The sequence below is a fragment of the Physella acuta genome, unplaced genomic scaffold (assembly GCF_028476545.2).
Source record: "Physella acuta isolate Inbredline_101_S28 unplaced genomic scaffold, ASM2847654v3 ptg000118l, whole genome shotgun sequence".
NCBI lineage: Eukaryota > Metazoa > Mollusca > Gastropoda > Physidae > Physella > Physella acuta.
The window spans coordinates 771,881-794,017 of NW_026731638.1; the positions used below are offsets into that span (position 1 = coordinate 771,881).

At 34.5% G+C, this 22,137-nt stretch overlaps 1 protein-coding gene across 1 annotated transcript; it reads right to left on the minus strand.

The window, feature by feature from the left end:
- Window positions 1–2,361: 2,361 nt before the first annotated feature.
- On the minus strand, window positions 2,362–21,647 carry LOC131934825 (uncharacterized). The gene is made up of 14 exons (XM_059290952.1): window positions 21,635–21,647; window positions 21,330–21,502; window positions 20,372–20,549; window positions 18,209–18,260; window positions 18,007–18,113; window positions 13,884–13,976; window positions 13,196–13,465; window positions 11,846–11,985; window positions 10,298–10,484; window positions 7,519–7,637; window positions 5,367–5,559; window positions 4,166–4,217; window positions 3,959–4,065; window positions 2,362–2,477 (listed from the first exon to the last, which is right to left on the minus strand). The coding sequence occupies exons 1-14, from the start codon at window positions 21,645–21,647 to the stop codon at window positions 2,383–2,385; spliced, it is 1,779 nt and encodes a 592-aa protein (XP_059146935.1). The 3' UTR covers window positions 2,362–2,382.
- Window positions 21,648–22,137: the final 490 nt, after the last annotated feature.

Genomic DNA, 22,137 nt, shown 5'->3' on the forward strand with positions numbered 1-22,137 from the left:
ATGTGTTTAATGTTCTCTGAACTGCAAATGTTAAAACTTTATCAAAACACAAAACTGCTAAATACATTTTTTAAGCAAGACATGTACTGATAGAAATAAAAGTATATTTTAATAGTAATCTATTGTTTTAGGTATACAAAATTGGCCAGAGCTAGTAATGTGAAAAGAAAGTTAACTAATTAAAATGGTAAACACACAAGAGTAGTGTAATATATTGTATCAAATATAATAGAAAGCAATGTCTAAGTATAGCATTATAGGCCAGAAATGAACATTAAACAACAGTGTTTGAGAGCAAGATTTTCTATATAAAACAGCACCCATCTGTTTTTTTTTTTTATGTGGCTTCACTGAAATTATAATTATAATATACAAAAAAAAAACAACTTTATATCGATGGTTGCTAAGTTAACAAGCATTGTTGCATCTGATGAAAACATAACTAATCTTTATTTAATACTCAAAGTTTTAAAAAACGTGTTTAAAAAAATGTACTAGTTCTAGATCTATCTTCGGCCGATGTTATGTGCCTCAAATTATAGATTACCTTTTAAATATATTGACCAGTTTTAATTTGAAGTAAAATTATTTATTTCCCTTTTACCCAGCCCAAAAAAAAAAGATACTTTAAGACCACTGCTAAGGCAGATGGTGTAAACAATTGCTGCTAGATGATATGTAGGCCGACTCGTTCAAATTCAATGCGCAACGGTGTAACACATAAAAAGGAGCGCAACAAAATGTATATGTGTCGTGTGTCTGTGTGTTTGTGTGTGTGTTGTGTGTGTCTGTGTGTGTGTTTGTGTGTGTCTGTGTGTCTGTGTGTGTCCGTATCTGTATATATATATATATATATATATATATATATATATATATATATATATATATATATATATATATATATATATATATATGTATATATATATATATATATACATATATATTTATATATGTATATATATATATACATATATATATATATATATATATATATATATATATATATATATATATATATATATATGTGATTGTGTGATAAGGTGTGTGTGCTTGTGTGTGTTGTGTGTCTGTACATAGAAACAAGATAACTTGAGTACCGTTCTTGTTAGGTTTATGAATCTTCACTAACACTCCACATAACCAAACTTTTCACTCCAGGCAAACAAAGGCTTCAAGAAACATATACAAACTCTTCACGTTATCAAACTTTACACATTAATAAACTATTTGCAATACCAAACTCTTCACCATCCCCTTCACTGCATTCAAAACCTATTGCCCCTCCTCTACAACAATCCGTCCAAACCCATGAACAGCGAGATCCCTCCCATATAACCCAAACCCTTGACGTAGTAGATTTCATCCAAATAAGACCAAATCCCCTGACGTAAACCAAAAGTTTTAACAGCTGTTTTGACATGTATAGTACCTATTATATATATATATATATATATATATATATATATATATATATATATATATATATATATATATATATATATATATATAATATTGTAATTTAATATGACAAATACTATATAATGGTTACTTGTTTTTACTTGCTCGTAGAAGAACTAAAGAGAAAGTATTGTTATCGTGCAAAACTAAACCCAAAAAACAACATCATTTAACAAACATCTAACAAAACAGAGAAAAAATTCCTAACTATAAAATACATTTATGAAGAAAAGAAAAACAGTTGATATATAAATATTTTACAATTTAATACCAATTGAAGGTTAATGTTTTAACACGTTTCATATAAAATAATGTGTCTAAAAATAGTATTGATATTATTATAATACTGTATTATTTTATTATAATGCTTTGTTTTTAAAAAGCAATCTCAACAATGTTAAAATCTATTTCTTTCTTAGCCGATGTCATTTAGCACTTGTGATTTTTTTACCTGTGTTTTCGTTTTCTCTTTAAAGATACGTGTTCACAGTTTTATTCTAATATTTCATTTAGCTAAATTACATTTTTTTAATTATAAATATTTTCGCCCGAAAACTTGAGTACCTAGATATCTTATACATGAGGCAGGACGAGAAAGATGACATTTTTTCTATGTGATAGGATGTTTTTTTTAATCACATTAAAAAATAGAATGGAGAGAAAAAAATAGATAAAATAGCTGAAAATAAACATGTGAATTTTACAGAAGCGGGAAAAAGAGTAGCCTATACTTTTTTTTGGTGATATTCTAAGATACCTATTAAAATCATTCAGGTGGAATACAAAGAAAGTGGAAATGGGAAATTCTTTCAAATTTAGAAAAGTTAAAAAAAAAAAGTGATGTTTGTAAAGCTGATACAACGTTGACATAGCGATTAAAACCACATAGGCTGGTCGATGTGCTAGGGTTGCTGCAGAACGTAGTCAACCCGCAGGTGCAGCCTGCTGTTGGAAAGCGGCTATCTGTTGCTGTAGGTTTAATACAAATTGATTCAGTCTTCGCCTTCTTTGCCAAAAATCTGGAAAAAAACAAAGTACAACAAACCAGATGAGCGAGAACTTAACATTGTTCTCTTATTCCATACAGCGGAGCATGGAAGTTAAAAAGAAAAATTGATCACATGAGTAAAAATATCTGACCTTAACCCCTTATGCCCAACTCCCATTGCTAAATACTGCAAATAAGAAATACAATAGGGCTAGTAAGTCTCTGTCTTTTTCACTGAAAATTCAAAAACTCGTTTTCCAGGGAGGGATACATTTTTAAACTAAATAATTTTTTAACATTGTTCTTATTAATAACACATTAAAAAATACATGGCGGCTATTTGTTTCTTGGCCTTACTTCAATCTTTTAAAACACCGGGAGTACTCATATATAACAATTATAATTTTTTTTTCTTAAAAATAGAATCAAATTGAGTACATAGGCTATTAATATATTGTAACCAAATTACTATAACCTGTTTCTTATCCCAATAGATAAGAACAAACTGTACGCTTAGTATATAGACGCTTATATATCTATATCTATATATATATATATATATATATATATATATATATATATATATATATATATATATATATATATATATATATATATATATATATATAATTCTCTTCTGGGAGCCGTTAGAAAAACGAGCTTGAAACGCGCCTTGCAATCCCCTCTCTTCCTCTCTGTCGCTACCACCCCCCAACCCCCTCACATGGTCTGGTGAGCTGTGGTTCACGCTAAATCATAATGTTTACATTTTACAATCGTAGAGCCGGGTTTGGTGACGGCTGTTGGGGGCAGATTATTTAGTTTGAAACGATTTTAAACTTAAAGGAGGTAAATAAGAGGAGGCTGCTTTCACGGGGGGGGGGGAAGGGGGGGGGCTGAATGGGGGGTTTAGTGTTGTAAAGCAAATATTTTCAGTGGCAGCATTGGTACTGTCGAATTCGCAAATTATGAATTACTGAAAAGTAGAAAAAACAACAACTAAATAGCGGCGTATGATACACCGCGGGTCGGCTCGTATATATATAATTCTCTTCATGGAGACCCATGCGGGACACCACCTCGTATACCCACGCCGACCCGACCCACCCTCGCTCTAAAGGCATGCTCAACAGACCATATCAATACCACCCCCCTCCACCACACCAACACAATTCTGGTGAGCCGTGGATCAAGCCGAAATGTTTACAATCGTAGACGCGGGTCGAAATAGTGATGGCTGTTAGGGGCAGATAATTTAGTTTCTAAACGATTTGAAACTAAGGAGAGGTAATAACAAGTTCTGCTCGAACTTTTCATTGTCGTCTGTAAACCGTCTTCATTGACGGCTGCTTTCACAGGGGCGGGGGATGGGGGAGGGAGGGGGAATAATAGTCGCTGAATTGGTAGTGTCGAATTCACAAATTAGGAGTTACTGAAATGTAGAAAATAAAACAATTTAATAGCGGCGTATGCTACGTCGCGGGTCGGCTCATGTACAATAAAATAACTTACTCAAAAAATAGACCGTTGCTATGAAGATTGTTACACCGATTACAGCAATAGATGTTTCTTTTAAATCAACAATTATCAGTATCACTCTGATGATCCTTTTCTCATTCCTATTCAATGTAATAAAGGAAAGCATTTAGTAAAAGTCAGTGAAACATTGTTTACAAAAAAAGAAGAGAAATTATCGAGTTAAAATAAAACTATACGTACCAATCAAAGCATTTTCCTGATCTATCACAATTTTTTAAATTGAAATCTTGGGCTGTAAAAAAAGTAAAAATGTATAGATATTTATTTAAAAGGAAGGGGAAAGCTAGGAGTTGTGATACAAGAGATGTTTTTTTATTAAAAATTAGCCCGTTGTATTAATAAACTGTATCGTAGAGGTAACTACCACAGGTGGGTTTTATTTTGTTTTGAAAATTAGAAACAGTAGCCATATTATGTCCCAAGTATCAGAAATAATTTTGGATTACGTTTAGGGAATGCTGGGGATTATACTTAAGGAGAGGGGCAAGATATTAAATGAGAATGATTAGATAAGGGCTTATAGAAAGCAGTTGATTTTGAGACTGGAATTGTGTATGTGTTGTTGTAAGCGTATGGATCTCCCCCACGGTCTAGCTGTGTATCAGGTGTTCAGAGCACGGGTTCTCGCATCTGATGGGAGGGAAGATAAGCCTGTTGAGAACCCACGGAAGATAGCGACCAAACTTCGGTGATGAAACCTTCATCTTCTAAGCCAGTTTGTCGAAGTTTAGTGCATGGAGGTGTACATAAACAATGGAAGTTGCGCTCCAGAGCCGGAATCTCTGTGTTACGATAGTAAATAAATCTAGGGTAGTGGTTCTTAGCCTAGGGTAGTGGTTCTTAGCCTAGGGTAGTGGTTCTTACACTGGGTTCGGTCGAACCCCAGGGGTTCGGCGAGTCAGTGTCGTGGATTCGGCGGAGGTCAATTCACACACTTCTGACTTGTATGATTCACGATAGGGTATTGTCAGAGCGGAGCTTAAAACCAATAAGTAGGGTTTGGTGAATGCGCATATAAAACGTGTGGGGTTCGTTACCTCCAAAAAGGATAAGAACCACTTGGCTTGGTTATAGATGTTAGCTTTAGATTCGGCTCTGTGTAGAGTGGGCCTAGATGAGGTATTTAATATCCATGTGTATTTACTATATTTAGTCCTAGTTAACTAAATCATTGATTTTAGTAGAGTCAGGCTTTTACGACTATATATATATATATATATATATATATATATATATATATATATATATATATATATATATATATATATATATATATATATATATTAGATTAAAAAAGTACTTAGTATGATATAAATTTTTAAATAGAAAAAAATTCTTCACAGAGGTGAAGTTCAAAACAACAAACTGACTTGTTTCTCACCGTCTTTCTTCCCGACACGGAACTTCTCGAAACTTCCGGCTAGTGTAACCCCAGTGAAGTTGTAAAACAGAGGGTAAGTGTCGCTAATAATAATAATATATCCAGGCTGTATGTAGAGCTTCATCTCATCGGCGTCAGAGGTCAAGGCCAGGCCCAGCTCGCTATCGTTGGTCTCGGTGACGTTCAGCAATATCTAAGGACGGACAAAAAGGTACAGCTGACAAATGTTTATACAGACACTCGTAAATTATCTTTGTTCTATTGTATTTTAAAAAAAACAACAAGCGTACAACAGATTATATTACTTTTCTTTTTTCTTTCAGTTCCATTACAACTTTTGTGATTAAACATAATTGTCCAACTATAATATAACTAGCCGTCCCGGCCAGGCCCTGCTCTGGCTTCTGTGAAAAACCTTTCTGTTAAAGACCATTAACTGTGTGTTTAGTAATCATCATAAACCTGGCACTGCCCACCCAAACCACAACCAACCAAAACCAAAACAACAAAATGCAAACATAACGCTAACACAATTACAAATACAAACAAAAACAAAAACCTAACAACAAACCCAACCACAAACACAAACACCAATACAAACACAAAGAAAAAACAAACAAAAAAGCAAACGAAAACAAAAACCTAACAACAAACCCAACCACAACCACAAACACCAATACCAACACAAAAAAAAACAACGAAAAAGCAAACGAAAACAAACCAAATCCAAACGCAAAACCAACCAAAAACACAAATACAAACCCAAAGAAAAAAACACAATCAAAAACGAAAACAGAAAGAACAAAAACGAACCAAATCAAAACGCAACCACTAACGCAAACCCACCTAAACACAAAGAAAACACTAACGCGAACATAAACGCCCGGGGCGGAATCACCTGTTTTAGCTTAATGAACGACTATAGTACCCCAACTTATTCACAGTCTTTTACACTCACTTATACGAACGCGCCTGTTTCAATTTAATGAACAATTTTAATACTCCAAGCTTATCCGTAAAATACCTACAACATTTGCACTTGATCAATCCCCGCTAATTATGTAATTATTTTTTTTCCCAACACCAAAACAAAGTAATTAAAAAGACAAAGTAATTAAAAAGTAAATCCTTGTCCACAAATGCAATGGTTTTATAAAGGGAAGTAATTGTGTTTTCCTAATTTATCAAAGGGAAGTAAGTGCTATAGGACTAAATAAAGACATAATTAGAATTTTTGTAAAAGATGATATTTTTTTAAAACTTGTGTTGAATGAACATGCCGACAATTATTACTATAATTTGAAAAATGAAAATTATTTCCCAACACTTTCAATAGTAATTTTTTAACTCATAAATTTAGACAAATGCGCACGATAATTGTCTAACACTTAAATCCATCCAAGACCAACGACAAACATATGCGTTACATACAGAACTGAGCTTTATATATTAGATTAAACTTTAACCCTAGATTATTTTTGAAGTAAAAATAAAGTCGAAGTAATTTCAATGTGGTACGTTGGCGATCATAACATTTCAAAATACACTGGCGGCAGGGAAGTAGAGTTCACGTGTTTCAGTGAGGATAGTGTAATCACCAGTATGCCGAACTGCATTTACTTTCCCTAACGTGAATTACGAACTAATCAGAGGTCGTTGGGTTCAGGGCAGGCTTACAGGAAGGATCCTGTGATCCGAACTCCTGACTTTCAGGTTAGCAGTCAAACGCTCTACCATTTGAGCAGTCCGTTTGTAAATCACTTGTGGACTATCCGCGATTTCTGATGTTCTAATATGTGGACAACTTGTTTAAGAGAAATGCATCGTTTATATCAAAGTGTCTATGCAATCTCCCTCTCTCTCTCTCTCTTCTCCTGTTTGTGCCCAAGACACATGGGTCAGATGAAGTAGAGTTCTTCTGTTTTATATACCTCTGCCTTTGAAAGGATAGTGTAATCAGCACTATGCCCAGTCGCCTCTGTTTCCATAACGTGAGTTAAGTACCCATCAGAGCTGGGTGAACTCAGGCACATTCTGCTAACTTGAACCCCCCGGTTTCGAACTCTACCTTAAGGGTTAACAGTCTACCTCTATACCGGTAGGTCCCGCTGTCCCATCAAGCCTAATCAAACGCCGCTCAACTGATTCCTACCTTGGCTTTGTCGGTCTTTTCTCTTATGAGGATAAAGCAGACGCTGATCACCTTGCCCGATTGGTCGACCTGAAATGTGTATACGAGGTCCGGCTTGGTGGTGCCATTGTTGGTGCTGCCTGGGGAACAAAGAAGGTGCTGGCAAGTAAGGAACAGTTGGGCTAATGGGGAACAAACATGTTGCTTTTAAGTAGGGAACAGTTGGGCTAATGGGGAACAAACATGGTGCTTTTAAGTAGGGAACAGTTGGGCTAATGGGGAACAAACATGGTGCTTTTAAGTAGGGAACAGTTGGGTTAATGGGGAACAAACATGGTGCTGGTAAGTTGGGAACAGTTTGACTAATGAGAAACAAATCTGGTGCTTTTTAGTTGGGAACAGTTGTTGAACTGGGGAATATATCTGGTTATGGTTACTAGGGAACAGGTTGGCTAATGGGGGTCCTCCCAATAGTTACTATGCTACATAAGTGTTCAGTTTTTAAATCACTTTTAATGACAATGTATTCTGCGTCTATTTATCGGCGTTTCATTTTTACTTTCTCGTATATAGATCTACGAAGTATAGAGAAAGCCTTGGAATCGTGCAAAAAAAAAAATCGAGATTTTTACAAATCTCGACGTTTTACACCTCACTGATACGGAAAAACATAATTTTGCAATGTCTGTGTGTCTGTCTGTTTGTGTGTGTATCTGTCCGTGTATAAACACGATAACTTGAGTACCGTTATTACTAGGTTGATGAAATTTCATAAATAAGTATTTTATCAAAATCGTAGATCCGTATCAACTTTTGAGCGATTTCCGATAACCGGAAGTAGTACTTTTTCTACTTTGAATTCTTAAAAAGCCTATAACTTGAGTACTACTTCATACAGATAAATGAAATTTCACATGTTAGTAAAAGATCTAATTTTCTACCTTCTATTGAATTTTGAGTAATTTCCGTTGACGGGAAGTACTAATTTACGCTATTTCCGATTTCTCAAAAAACGCATGCAAATTTAAAAAGTACTAATAATATTGCGCACATTATTATGCACATTTTGTTTTGGCGTTCGCTTGATGCGCATTTCTTTTTTTTTTACGAGATTCTATTCTATTTTTAAAAGTTTAAGTAATTAAAAATCATGTCTATATTCCGAGTTATATAAGAATATTCGAGAAAGTTTAGGGGAGATCACTCCCGGTTTATTTTAAACTCATATTTTCACTTATTTTGAAATTTTCTTATTTGTTTAATTTAATGTTGGAGCATTCCTGACATTGAGAGTTAAACAAAATTAAGGAATCTACTATATTGGCGGTTTGTGATCGTAATGCGAAGAATAGCGGGGTAATCACTAACAGCTAGGATTTAAAAAACAACGTATAAATAGTTAACATTACTTTACATTTTTTTTTAAAATCACAGTATCCCCGTCGACGCAAGCTAACTTACGATTAGCGATGTTATCAAAACACATGAACTCGACGCTTTCCTTAACCGGGCACGTATTTAAGTTTTTGGTGAAGTTTGTCCGGCTCATATTCAGGCCCTCTTCGTTCTCAGTGCGTATGACGTCATGGGGAAAACAGCTCAGACATCTCGCGTCGAGTTTCCTGTCGTCTTCACAGTGTGACACTACCGAGTCCCTCTTGTACCAGGACTCGTTACTACAGCGGTAGTTATCCTGGCAATCAGATCTAAACCATCTGACATCACAGCCTGAAAAAAATTGATTAACAAACGCGTCATTGTCTTGTGGCTATTTTAAATTCTAACCGATCATAGAAAATTAAACAAATGATCATTTAATGTATTTACAATGTAAAAGGCCAAAATAATTTTTAATATGCATATACTTAAAAAATGTTTTTTTTTAAAGGATTTTTAGCTTGTTATGCTAATCTCTACAAATAATATGAATTTACAACGTAAAAACCAAATTAATTTGGAATATGTTTATACTTAAATCATGATTTTTTTTAAAAACGGATTTTAGATTTTTATGCTAAGCTCTACAAATAATATAAATTTATTCATTTAAGCTGACTTAGTAAAAAAAAATATTTAAAAAAATATTCTGTTAGACAATAGTTTATTATTATCTTACCGAGCAGAGGGTGAGTAATGTATAAAATGAAAATTAATTTCCAGGACTTCGTAATCTCCATGTCAATGTCTGGCCTAATTCTCTGGCCTAATTTAAATTGCTTTTCAGCGGCTTATATTCAATACAAAAATATGATAAGGTGTGTAATCGGTGGTTTCCAAACGGCCTTAATGTTTTTAAATGGAATTATAATTGTATGCTTTACCATATTTTAACACAATATTTTTTTTTAAATTAGTATGGTTACATAGTCTTTTCAAGCCTATTGCAACAAGCCTGTCTGCTTTCAATATGTTTTTACTTAATCAATAATTTTCAAAAGTATTATTGTTATTACGAGAAGCTTAGCAAAAATATACATGGAAGGTGTGATATTTAATCATTTTAAAATGGGAGCCGGAAAGACACTTGCACGAATGCCGTTTGCCGAAGGCGGATTGCCCGAATGGAAACTTGCCCGAATGGGAGAAACGCCGGATGGACACTTGCCAGAATGCGACAAAAGGCACGAATGGAAGGATGGAAGGTTGGATGGATAGGGGATATGTTTATATTCCTAAACGAAACACGTTGTACGTACCAATATTTTTATAAAACATCAGTTTACTAATATTTTACTTATTTATTTTCAAATTTATTTACAAAGGTGAAAGTCACAACAAGGAACTGACTCAGGTATCTCACCTTTTCCCCGCCAGTCACGGAGCCAATCACATAATCCGTTATTTGTAAACTCCTTCACGTTGAACAGCCGGGTGTTGTTTTCAATGATTTCAACGACAAACTCAGACGGGATTTCGACACTCATCACATTCCTGTCATAGTTCTCGTCCAGCTCGGTGCGGTTTGTTTTCATTTGGGTAAATTCAAACTTTAGATGGAAGGAAAATTGCAGAAGTTATAGGTTTATAAAGATAGAGTAAAATATATTCTGTATTCTAATACAAGATTATTATTACAAGATTATTAGTGTAAAAGGGGTCTCGTATAGACGTTGTTTTTGTAGTAATGTAACAAGGGCTATGTTCAGGTTTATTTTGTAGACAATAATGAGGATTAAATGACAAGAATATGGCGAATATTAGGATCACACAAAGAATAAGTTGAAAGGTTGAAAGGTACCGAGATAGCGACATTTGAAGTAATTTAAACACTGTAACGTTTGTTGGTAGTGATAAGAGCAAACCGTAAAAATAAACGGCATAATGGTAGTAGATTGTAGTAAAAAATCTATGAGACTATTGAACAAAAACACGATCGATAAATGTATGATACCATAAACCTACACATGCATATTACACCTACACCTATACCCACACTTACGTCTGCACGTACACGTACACGTACATGTACACGTACACGTACACGTACACGTACACGTACACGTACACGTACACGTACACGTACACGTACACGTACACGTACACGTACACGTACACGTACACGTACACGTACACGTACACGTACACGTACACGTACACGTACACGTACACGTACACGTACACGTACACGTACACGTACACGTACACGTACACGTACACCTACACCTACACCTACACCTACACCTACACCTACACCTACACCTACACCTACACCTACACCTACACCTACACCTACACCTACACCTACACCTACACCTACACCTACACCTACACCTACACCTACACCTACACCTACACCTACACCTACACCTACACCTACACCTACACCTACACGAACACGTACACGTACACCTACACCTACACCTACACCTCCACCTCCACCTCCACCTCCACCTCCACCTACACCTCCACCTACACCTACACCTACACCTACACCTACACCTACACCTACACCTACACCTACACCTACACCTACACCTACACCTACACCTACACCTACACCTACACCTACACCTACACCTACACCTACACCTACACCTACACCTACACCTACACCTACACCTACACCTACACCTACACCTACACCTACACCTACACCTACACCTACACCTACACCTACACCTACACTTACACCTACACCTACACCTACACCTACATCAACACCTACACCTACATCTACATCTACACCTACACCTACACCTACACCATCACATTACCAGGACACATTACACCTGCAAATTACACATTACATATTACACCTACACATAACACCTACACTTACACTCACACCAACATCTACACATACACGGATATCGACACCTACGCCTATACATTACACCTTAACCTTTACCTTCAACTTCTTGATAATCTTGCCATAGTCGATCCTTTTACCATTGACCTCGATAACTGTGACATTAAAACAGGCTCCCAAGACGTCGAGCACAAATGTGTATCCCAGGTCTGGCTCTATTGTTGTAGTACCAGTGATGCCTGTGGAGCAAACACAGTAGAAAAGAACAGTTGGTTAAAGGGGATCACGGGAACCAACACGGTTCTGGTTAGTTGGGAACTTCAAGGCTAAAAGAGATCAGGGAACACACACAGAGCTGGTTAGTTGGGGACTTCAAGGCTAAAACGGATCAGGGAACAAACGTGGTACTTGTTAGTTGGGAACTTCAAGGCTAAAAAGGGATCAGGGAACACACACAGAGCTGGTTAGTTGGTGACTTCATATCTAATGGGGATCAGGGAATAAACGTGATGAACGCAGGGTTAACGATTTGAGGAGTTGATACGAGGGGATGATCGGGTGGTAATTGGTTAGTTAGAAATGCCATGCTCCACTTAACTCATAAACTTGACACCTAGACTTTGCCTCCATAAACTTTCTCCAATACTCTTATATAGCACTAATGGGGATGGAAACTTGGGTTAAAGACACAATTTTTAATCAATTTTTACAGACTTAAACTTTCTAAAATATTATAGAATCTCGTAGAAATAAGAATTGCACACCTAGTGAACAGAAACGTTCGGAATACTAGTACTTTATTAAATCATACGCTGTTTTTTGACAAATCGGAAATAGCGTAAAGTACTATTTGCGAGCACAGAAAATAACTCAAAATTTGACGAAAGGAAGAAAATTAGATCTTTTACATATATTTCGTTTATTTTTCTGAAACAGTAATCAAGGTTTAGGCTTTTGAAAAACCAAAAGTAGAAACGTTCCATTTCCGGCTACCGGAAGTCGTTAAAAAGTTGATACCGAACTACACATTCGATATAATCTTGCACATATGAAATGTCATCAAATGGACTGTAATAGTACTCAAGTTACTTTGTTCACAATCGGACACATAAACACACACAAACATATACGGACAAATTTGCAAAACTAAGTTTTTCCGACTCAGAGTGGTGTAAAACGTCGAGATTTGTGAAAATATCGATTTCATCTTTTTGCACGAGTACAATACTTCCTCTATGCTTCATATTTCGAGAAAGTAAAAATAAAATTAGCCCCTTCATCTATAATGTAAACCTTCACACCTGTAAAGTTAGTCTCTATAACTATAGCCTACACGCCCATAACACATATAAAGTTAGACCCTACAACTATAATCTGCGGATATTAGTTGACTTCCAGCTACTCATGTTATTAGAACACAATGTCCCCACGTTTTGCTCGATGACTTACCACTAATAATGTCATCACATGGCAAGTTCCCCACTGTTTCGTTAGCCGGGCACGTATTGAAGATGTTGGTGAATTCCATCTCGCCCAAACTCAGCCTCTGTCCGGTGCACTTGACGTCATGAGGGAAACGGCCCAGAGCGTTCAAACCGTGTCTGCTGTTCCGCTCGTTGATGTTTGACTCGTTCTCAATGGAGCACGTCGCATAGAGGGAATCGTTACTACAGCGGTAATGATCCTGGCATTGAGCTCCAAACCTCAACACATCGCAGCCTGGATATAACGATGCTATATATTGAGGCTGTTATATATTAATATAATATTTTATGTTAAAAATATATTTTTTTAAGATTGATTTAAATTTCTCTTACCTAGCAGAGGGCAGGTAACGATTAACAAGATAGGTAGTTTCCATGGCCATGTGACATCCATTTCAATGTTTCTAAATTCTGATCTCTATATCAAAAATATCGTTTACTAAAATTAATGATTTCTCTTCTTAATTGATTATCATGGTTATTGTAATTTAGACACGTGAGTGTTCTTATATTAAATTTTATTTAATTAAGTAAATGTAGCTTGTTACCATACATATCAAGTAGGATTGAACCGTTTACATTTTTAAAAAATGTGTTAAACATCCACCCTTACACATGCACAACCACACCAGTTATGTGCTGTATAATCTTACTCAGTCTATGTACATCAGGTATTGTCTTGATAGCATCAGTGCCTTCCAGCTCAGCGGCTCTTTTAACTGGGTATGTTTTTAATGTTCTCTGACCTGCATATGTTAAAACCTTATCAAAACACAAAACTGCTAAATACATTTTTTAGCAAGAAATGTACTGATAGAAATAAAAGTATATTTTAATAGTAATCTATTGTTTTAGGTATACAAATTGGCCAGAGTTAGTAATGTGAAAAGAAAGTTAACTAATTAAAATGGTAAACACACAAGTATAGTGTAATATATTGTATCAAATATAATAGAAAGCAATGTCTAAGTATAGCATTATAGGCCAGAAATAAACATTAAACATCAGTGTTTGAGAGCAAGATATTCTATATAAACAGCACCCATCTGTTTTTTTTATGTAGCTTCACTGAAATTATTATTATAATATACAAAAAAAAAACAACTTTAAAACAAGGGTTGCTAAGTTAACAAGCATTGTTGCATCTGATGAAAACATAACTAGATCTAATCTTTATTTAATACTTAAAGTTTAAATAAACGTGTTTAAAATAAACCGGGAGTGATCTCCCCTAAACTTTCTCAAATATTCTTATATAAAACAACAGGGGATGGGAACTCGGGCTATAGACATGATTTTTAATCAATTTTAAATACTTAAAGTTTTAAAAATAGAATAAAATATATAGACAAAAGAAGTGCACACCAAGTGAACGTAAAATAAAAACGTGCATAATAGTACGCAATATTATTAGTACTTTAAAAATTTACATTAATTTTTTGAGAAATCGGAAGTAGCGTAAATTACTACTTCCAGTAAACGGAAATTATTCAAAATTTAACAGAAGGTAGAACATTAGATCGTTTACTTACATGTGAAATTTCATTTATCTATCTGAAATAGTACTCAAGTTATAGGCTTTTGAAAAATTCAAAGAAGGAAAAGTACCACTTCCGGTTATCGGAAATCGCTCAAAAGTTGATACGGATCTACGATTTTGATATAATACTTATATATGAAATTTCATCAACCTAGCTGTAACGGTACTCAAGTAATCGTGTTTACACACAGACAGACAGACACACAGACACACACACACGCACACACACACACACAGACATACGGACAAGATTGCAAAATTATGTTTTTCCGTATCAGTGAGGTGTAAAACGTCGAGATTTGTAAAAATCTCGATTTTTTTTTGCACGATTACAAGACTTTCTCTATACTTCGTATATACGAGAAAGTAAAAATGTACTAGTTCTAGATCTATCTTCGGCCGATGTTACGTGCCTGAAACGATAGATTACCTTTTAAATATATTGACCAGTTGTAATTTGAAGTAAAATTATTTTTTTTCCTTGTACCCAGCCCCCCCAAAGAAATGAAACTTTAAGACCACTGCTAAGGCATATGGTGTAAACAATTGCTTTTAGATGTTATGAAGGACGACTCGTCCAAATTCAATGCGCAACGGTGTAACACATAAAAAGGAGCGCAACAAAATGTATATGTGTCGAGTGTGTGTATGTGTGTTTGGGTGTGTGTTGTGTTTGTGTCTGTGTGTGTGTTTGTGTGTTTGTTTGTGTGTGTCTTTGTGTTTGTGTGTCTGTGTGTGTCTGTATCTGTATATATATATATATATATATATATATATATATATATATATATATATATATATATATATATATACGTTTGTGTGATAAGGTGTATGTGCTTGTGTATGTTGTGTGTCTGTACATAGAAACAAGATAACTTGAGTACCGTTCTTGTTAGGTTTATGAATCTTCACTAACACTCCACATAACCAAACTTTTCACTCCAGGCAAACAAAGGCTTCAAGAAACATATGCAAACTCTTCACGTTATCAAACTTTACACATTAATAAACTATTTGCAATACCAAACTCTTCACCATCCCCTTCACTGCATTCAAAACCTATTGCCCCTCCTCTACAACAATCCGTCCAAACCCATGAACAGCGAGATCCCTCCCATATAACCCAAACCCTTGACGTAGTAGATTTGACATGTATAGCACCTAATATATATATATATATATATATATATATATATATATATATATATATATATATATATATATATATGTATATACATATATATATATATATATATATATATATATATATATATATATATATATATATATATACATATATATATATATATATATATATCTATATATATATATATATATATATATGTATATATATATATATATATATATATATATATATATATATATATATATATATATAAATACATATATATATATATATATATATATATATATATATATATTATATAGTATATATAATATATATATACATATATATTTATATATATATATATTTAGATATATATATATATGTTTATATAATATATATATATATATATATATATATATATATATATATATATATAAATACATATATATATATATATATATATATATATATATATATATATATGTATATATTATATATATCAACATATATATATATATATATATTATATAATATATATGTATATATATATATATATATATATATATACATATATATATATATATATATATATATATATATATATATATATATATATATATATATGTATATGTATATATATATATATATATATATATATATATATATATATATATATACATATATATATATATATATTTAATATTTATAATATTGTAATTTAATATGACAAATACTATATAATGGTTACTTGTTTTTACTTGCTCGTAGAAGAACTATAGAGAAAGTATTGTTATCGAGCAAAACTAAACCCAAAAAACAACATCATTTGACAAACATCTGACAAAACAGAGAAAAAATTCCTAACTATAAAATACATTTATGAAGAAAAGAAAAACAATTGATATATAAATATTTTACAATTTAATACCAATTGAAGGTTAATGTTATAACACGTTTCATATAAAATAATGTGTCTAAAAATAGTATTGATATTATTATAATACTGTATTATTTTATTATAATGCTTTGTTTTTAAAAAGCAATCTCAACAATGTTAAAATCTATTTCTTTCTTAGCCGATGTCCTTTAGCACTTGTGATTTTTTTACCTGTGTTTTCCTTTTCTCTTTAAAGATACGTGTTCACAGTTTTATTCTAATATTTCATTTAGCTAAATTACATTTTTTTAATTATAAATATTTTCGCCCGAAAACTCGAGTACCTAGATATCTTATACATGAGGCAGGACGAGAAAGATGACATTTTTTTCCATGTGATAGGATGTTTTTTTTTAATCACATTAAAAAATAGAATGGAGGGAAAAAAATAGATAAAATAGCTGAAAATAAACATGTGAATTTTACAGAAGCGGGAAAAAGAGTAGCCTATACTTTTTTTTGGTGATATTCTAAGATACCTATTAAAATCATTCAAGTGCAATACAAAGAAATTGGAAATGGGAAATTCGTTCAAATTTAGAAAAGTTTTAAAAAAAGTGATGTTTGTAAAGCTGATACAACGTTGACATAGCGATAAAAACCACATGGGCTGGTCGATGTGCTAGCGGTGCTGCAGAACGTGGTCAACCCGCAGGAGCAGCCAGCCCATGTATAGCAGCATTGATAGCAGCTATCTGTTGCTGTAGGTTTGCTATTATTTGATTATGTTGATTCCATTGATTCAGTGCTTGCCTTCTTCGCCAAATATCTGGAAAACAAAGTAAATTAAACCTGACGAGTGAAAACGAAACATTGTTCTCTTCTTTCACACAGCGGAGCATGGAAGGAAAAATTTCAATTGATCCTGAAAACACCCGACCTTAACCCTTTATCCCATTGCGAAATACTGCAAATAAGAATGCAATAGGGCTAGTAAGTCTCAGTCTCTCTCGCTAAAAATTCAAAATCATGTTATTTAGGTAAAGATACATTTTTGAACCATATACATTTTTTTCAAACATTGTTCCTATTAATAACACTTTTTAAAAAAAATGCCGGCTATTTGATTTTTAGCCTCGCTTCAATTTTTTAAGAATAAAAAAAATAAAACAACTAAATAGCGGCGTATGCTACGTCGCGATTCGGCTCATGTACAATAAAAAAACTTACTCCACAAATAGACCGTCGCTATGAAGACTGTTATACCAGCTACAGCCATAGATACTTCTTTTAAAGTAATAATTTTCAGGCTGATTGTGATGGGCACATCCTCATTCCTATAAAATAGAAATAGAGGAAAACAGTTGGAGTCGGTGAAACATTGTACACAAAAAGAAGAGAAATAATCGCGTTGAAATAAAACTATACGTACATTTTAACGCATTTCCCTGATTCATCGCATAGATTTAAAGTGAAAACTTGGGCTGTAAACAAATAAAAATATATAGATATTTATGGAAAGTAACAATGAGTGAAGGGGGAAAGCTAGGAGGTGTAGTATAGGAGATTTTGTTTTATTAAAAAGTATCCTTTTATAGCTAATAAACTGCATTGTAGACATAAATAAAACGTGTGCTTTTTTTTTTTGAAAATAAGAAACAGTAACCATATATGTCCTAATTATAAGAATTAATTTAGGATAATGTTTAAGGAATTCTAGGGTTTATACCTAAGGAGAGGGATAAGATGAGAGTAATTAGATAACGGTTGAGACATAAGGGCTTATAGAAAGTAGATGAATTTGAGCCTGGAATTGTGTCGGTATTGTTGAGTTTTAGCGTATGGATCTAGCAAACAGGTCTCTCTCCACAGTCTAGCTGGGTGTCAGGTTCAGGTGTGATGAACACGGCTTCTCGCACCTGGTGTGAGGGAAGATAAGACTATTGAGAACCCACGGAAGATAGTGACCAAACTGCGGTGATGAAACCGGCATCTTCTAAGCAAGTTCGTCGAAGTTTACGGCATGGACGTGTACATAAATAATGGAAGTTGCGCTCCTGAGCCGGAATCTCTGCGTCACAAACGTAAATAGTTCTATTGTGGTAATTCTTAGCTTGGGTTCGATCGAACCCTGAGGGTTGTTTGAGTCAATGTCGTGGGTTCAGCGGAGGTCAATTCACACAAACACCTGATTTATATAGATGTAAGCTTTAGATTCGCCCCATTTGTTTATTGGGACATTATCTAGAGTGGACCTAGGTGAGGTATTCAATATCCATGTGTATTAATTATATTTCGTCCTTGTAAAATAATAATTGATTTTTAGTAATGTCAGTATTTTGCGACCAAAAATTGACATGCGTGAAATGCTTATAAGTTACGTGTTCTGTATCTTAATATATATATATATATATATATATATATATATATATATATATATATATATATATATATATATATATATATATATATATATATATATATATATATATTAAGATACATAACACGTAACTTATAAGCCGAGTGCGATGAAACTTTAAATATTTGATGAGAATACTCGTGAGAACGTTTCTGCTATAAAAAAATTAAATTTCTTATGTGCGGCGCCCGGGAGGGTGCGATTTTTGTCAGATACACGGATTGGCGCCCAGAGTTTCAGAGTGGCTGTCTAAGCACTTGATATCCGTTAATCGGGCGTCCTGAATAGCAGATAATAAGAACTACTATATTCAGCGTTAAAACATCAACAGCCGCAGCCGCCAGCGCCCCGGCTATTGTGAGACGCGAACAATTTTTGTTGACTTTATCGAATCAGGCATGGGGCGATTTGGCGCCCCTCTCGTCTACGTTCGTTTCGAATAGCTCGATAGACTATGGATAAGATAGGGCGTTATAGTCGTTTAATAAATTGAATCAGGCGAGTTCGCCGGCGCCCCGATAGGGTGTAATTTGACGTTCTTGGGTATCTTGTGAGTGATATCACGCCTAATCCAGTTTTAAACATTGCAAAAGTCTTTGCATAAGATTTGGTTTCAGAGTCGTTCACTAATCATAATCAGGCGCGTCCGCCGGCGAGCCGGCAGGGTTCGATATGGCGCCCCTTCTTTTTTGGGCGAAGTGTAGGTAAATCCGTGCCACGACAAAAATATTATCTAAGCGCAGGCCTTGTTTACATTTAAACAGTGCAATAGACTTTGAATACGATTGGGCGTTTAGTCGTTCACTAAAGTGTATCAGGCGCATTCGCCGGCTCCCAACATAGTGCCACTTTGCGCCCGGTAGCGCTTTGGCGCATACGTTCTTTTTAAAGAGTGTGAAAGAATATAGATAAGAAGTAGTATTATAGTCTTTCATAAACTGAATCGGACTTTCATCTATCCCCGCGGCAACGCGCGATATGGGCACGCTAGTCGTTTAATGTATATATATATATATATATATATATATATATATATATATATATATATATATATATATATATATATATATATAAAATTAATAAAGTACGTAGTAAAATATACATTTTTAGATAGAAAGAAACCATTTCTTCTCGAAGGTGAAGGTCACAACAAAAAAACTGACTTAAGTTTCTCACCGTCTTTCTGCCCAACGCGGAACTTCTCGAAACTTCCGGCTAGTGTAACCCCAGTGACGTTGTAAAACGGAGGGTTCTCAAACATGGATCCAGACGCGTAGACCCTCATCTCATCGGTGTCAGAGGTCAAGGTCAGCTCAAACTGGCTATCGTCCGACTCCGTGATGGTTACAATTAACTAGAAACGGACGAAAAGTTCAGCTGATAAAAGTTTATAAAGACAGGAATAAATTGTCTTCGTTCTATCATATTTAAAACAAGTGTAATGATACAGCAAGTTATATTACTGAAACGTTTTTCTTGAGTTCTATTACAATGTTTGTGATTAAATATTTTCGACATCAATGTTGAGCCTAGCTTCGTTCTAAAATAAAAATAAGTCGAAGTATTTGCAAAGTTTTACAATGGCGTTCATAAAGAGACACTGGTGACACCTGTTTCAGTGAATTCGGCATATGTGAGTATAGTGTGGTCAGCACTATGTACTGTTGCTTACACTTTCCCTAATGAGAGTTATGTAATCATCAGAGGTGGTTGGACTCATGACCGTCTTACAGGATCGATCGAGTGATCCGAACTCCTGACTTTCGGGTTAGCAGTCGAGCGCTCTACCATTTGAGCAGTCCGTTTGTTAATCACTTGTGGACTATCCATGATTTCTGATGTTTTAATGTGTGAACATCTCATTCAAGGGAAATACATCGTTCATATCAAAGTGTCTATGCAATCTCTCTTTCTCTCTCTTTTCCAGTTCGTGCCCAAGACAAATGGGGCAGATGAAGTAGAGTTCATCTGTTTAGAGACCTCGCATTTGAAAGGATAGTGGTGGACTCAATGACATTCTATTAACATGAACCCGGATTCGAACTTGAGAATTTCAGGTTAACAGTTAAGCTCTTTACCTCTAGGTCACGCTGCCCCATCAGGGTAAATTAAACGCTACTCTACAGTTTCTCACCTGGGCGTTGTCGGTCTTTTCACCGTTGATCTCTTTTATGGGGAAGCTGAAGCACATGCTGATCACCTTGCCCGATTGGTCGAGCTGAAATGTGTACCCGAGGTCCGGCTTGATGGTGTCGTTGACGGTGCTGTCTGGGGAACAAGTAGTGAACAGCTGGGCCTTATGTTGAGCTGGGGAACATATCTGGTTATAACTAGTAGGGAACTGTTGTGCCTAATGTTGAGCTGGGGAAGAAATCTGGTTATGGTTAGTAGGGAACAGGTTGGCTAATGGGGGTCAAGGGAAGACAACTGGTGATGTACAGAGTAAAGACATGGCAGAGTGGTTTCCCTGGTGTGTTGCGAAGTGACTTTGCGGACAGGGTCGACGTTGGAAATAATCAGCACGATGTGCTTATATAGATTCCTCGTTCATTTATTGCACTTTATTTATGTCTTTAACTTGACGATAACGAACGGACGATAACTTTTTTTAAATTTATTTTTTATAAACTTACATTTAATGTTCTTATCAAAATGAACACAAACTTTGATTTACAGCCACCCAATCAGTCAACATTTAAAACTTGTAGTCAAAGCTAAATTTCTATGAACATACATGAATTCCTCTATTCCAAACCAAGGCAGGCAGTTAAAGATTTTCGTTTTATGTGAGCAACTAGCTTAAAACATAATTCTAGTATGAGATGTGTTGGTTAAGCCAATTTGTTAGGCAGCTTAACACTATTTACCACACTCAGATGTTTTGAACCATGCAAATTACTGAATTATTAATTTTTTTTTAGATTGACAAGAAATGATGCTGT

Excerpts from the sequence above, each read along its gene's own strand:
- LOC131934825 (XM_059290952.1), bottom strand. Across the intron at positions 18,114-18,208 it reads TCAGGGAAATGCGTTAAAAT|GAATGAGGATGTGCCCATCA; the intron begins GTACGTATAGTT and ends TCTATTTTATAG. Across the intron at positions 2,478-3,958 it reads AGCAACGGTCTATTTTTTGA|ATTTTTGGCAAAGAAGGCGA; the intron begins GTAAGTTATTTT and ends GTTTTTTTCCAG.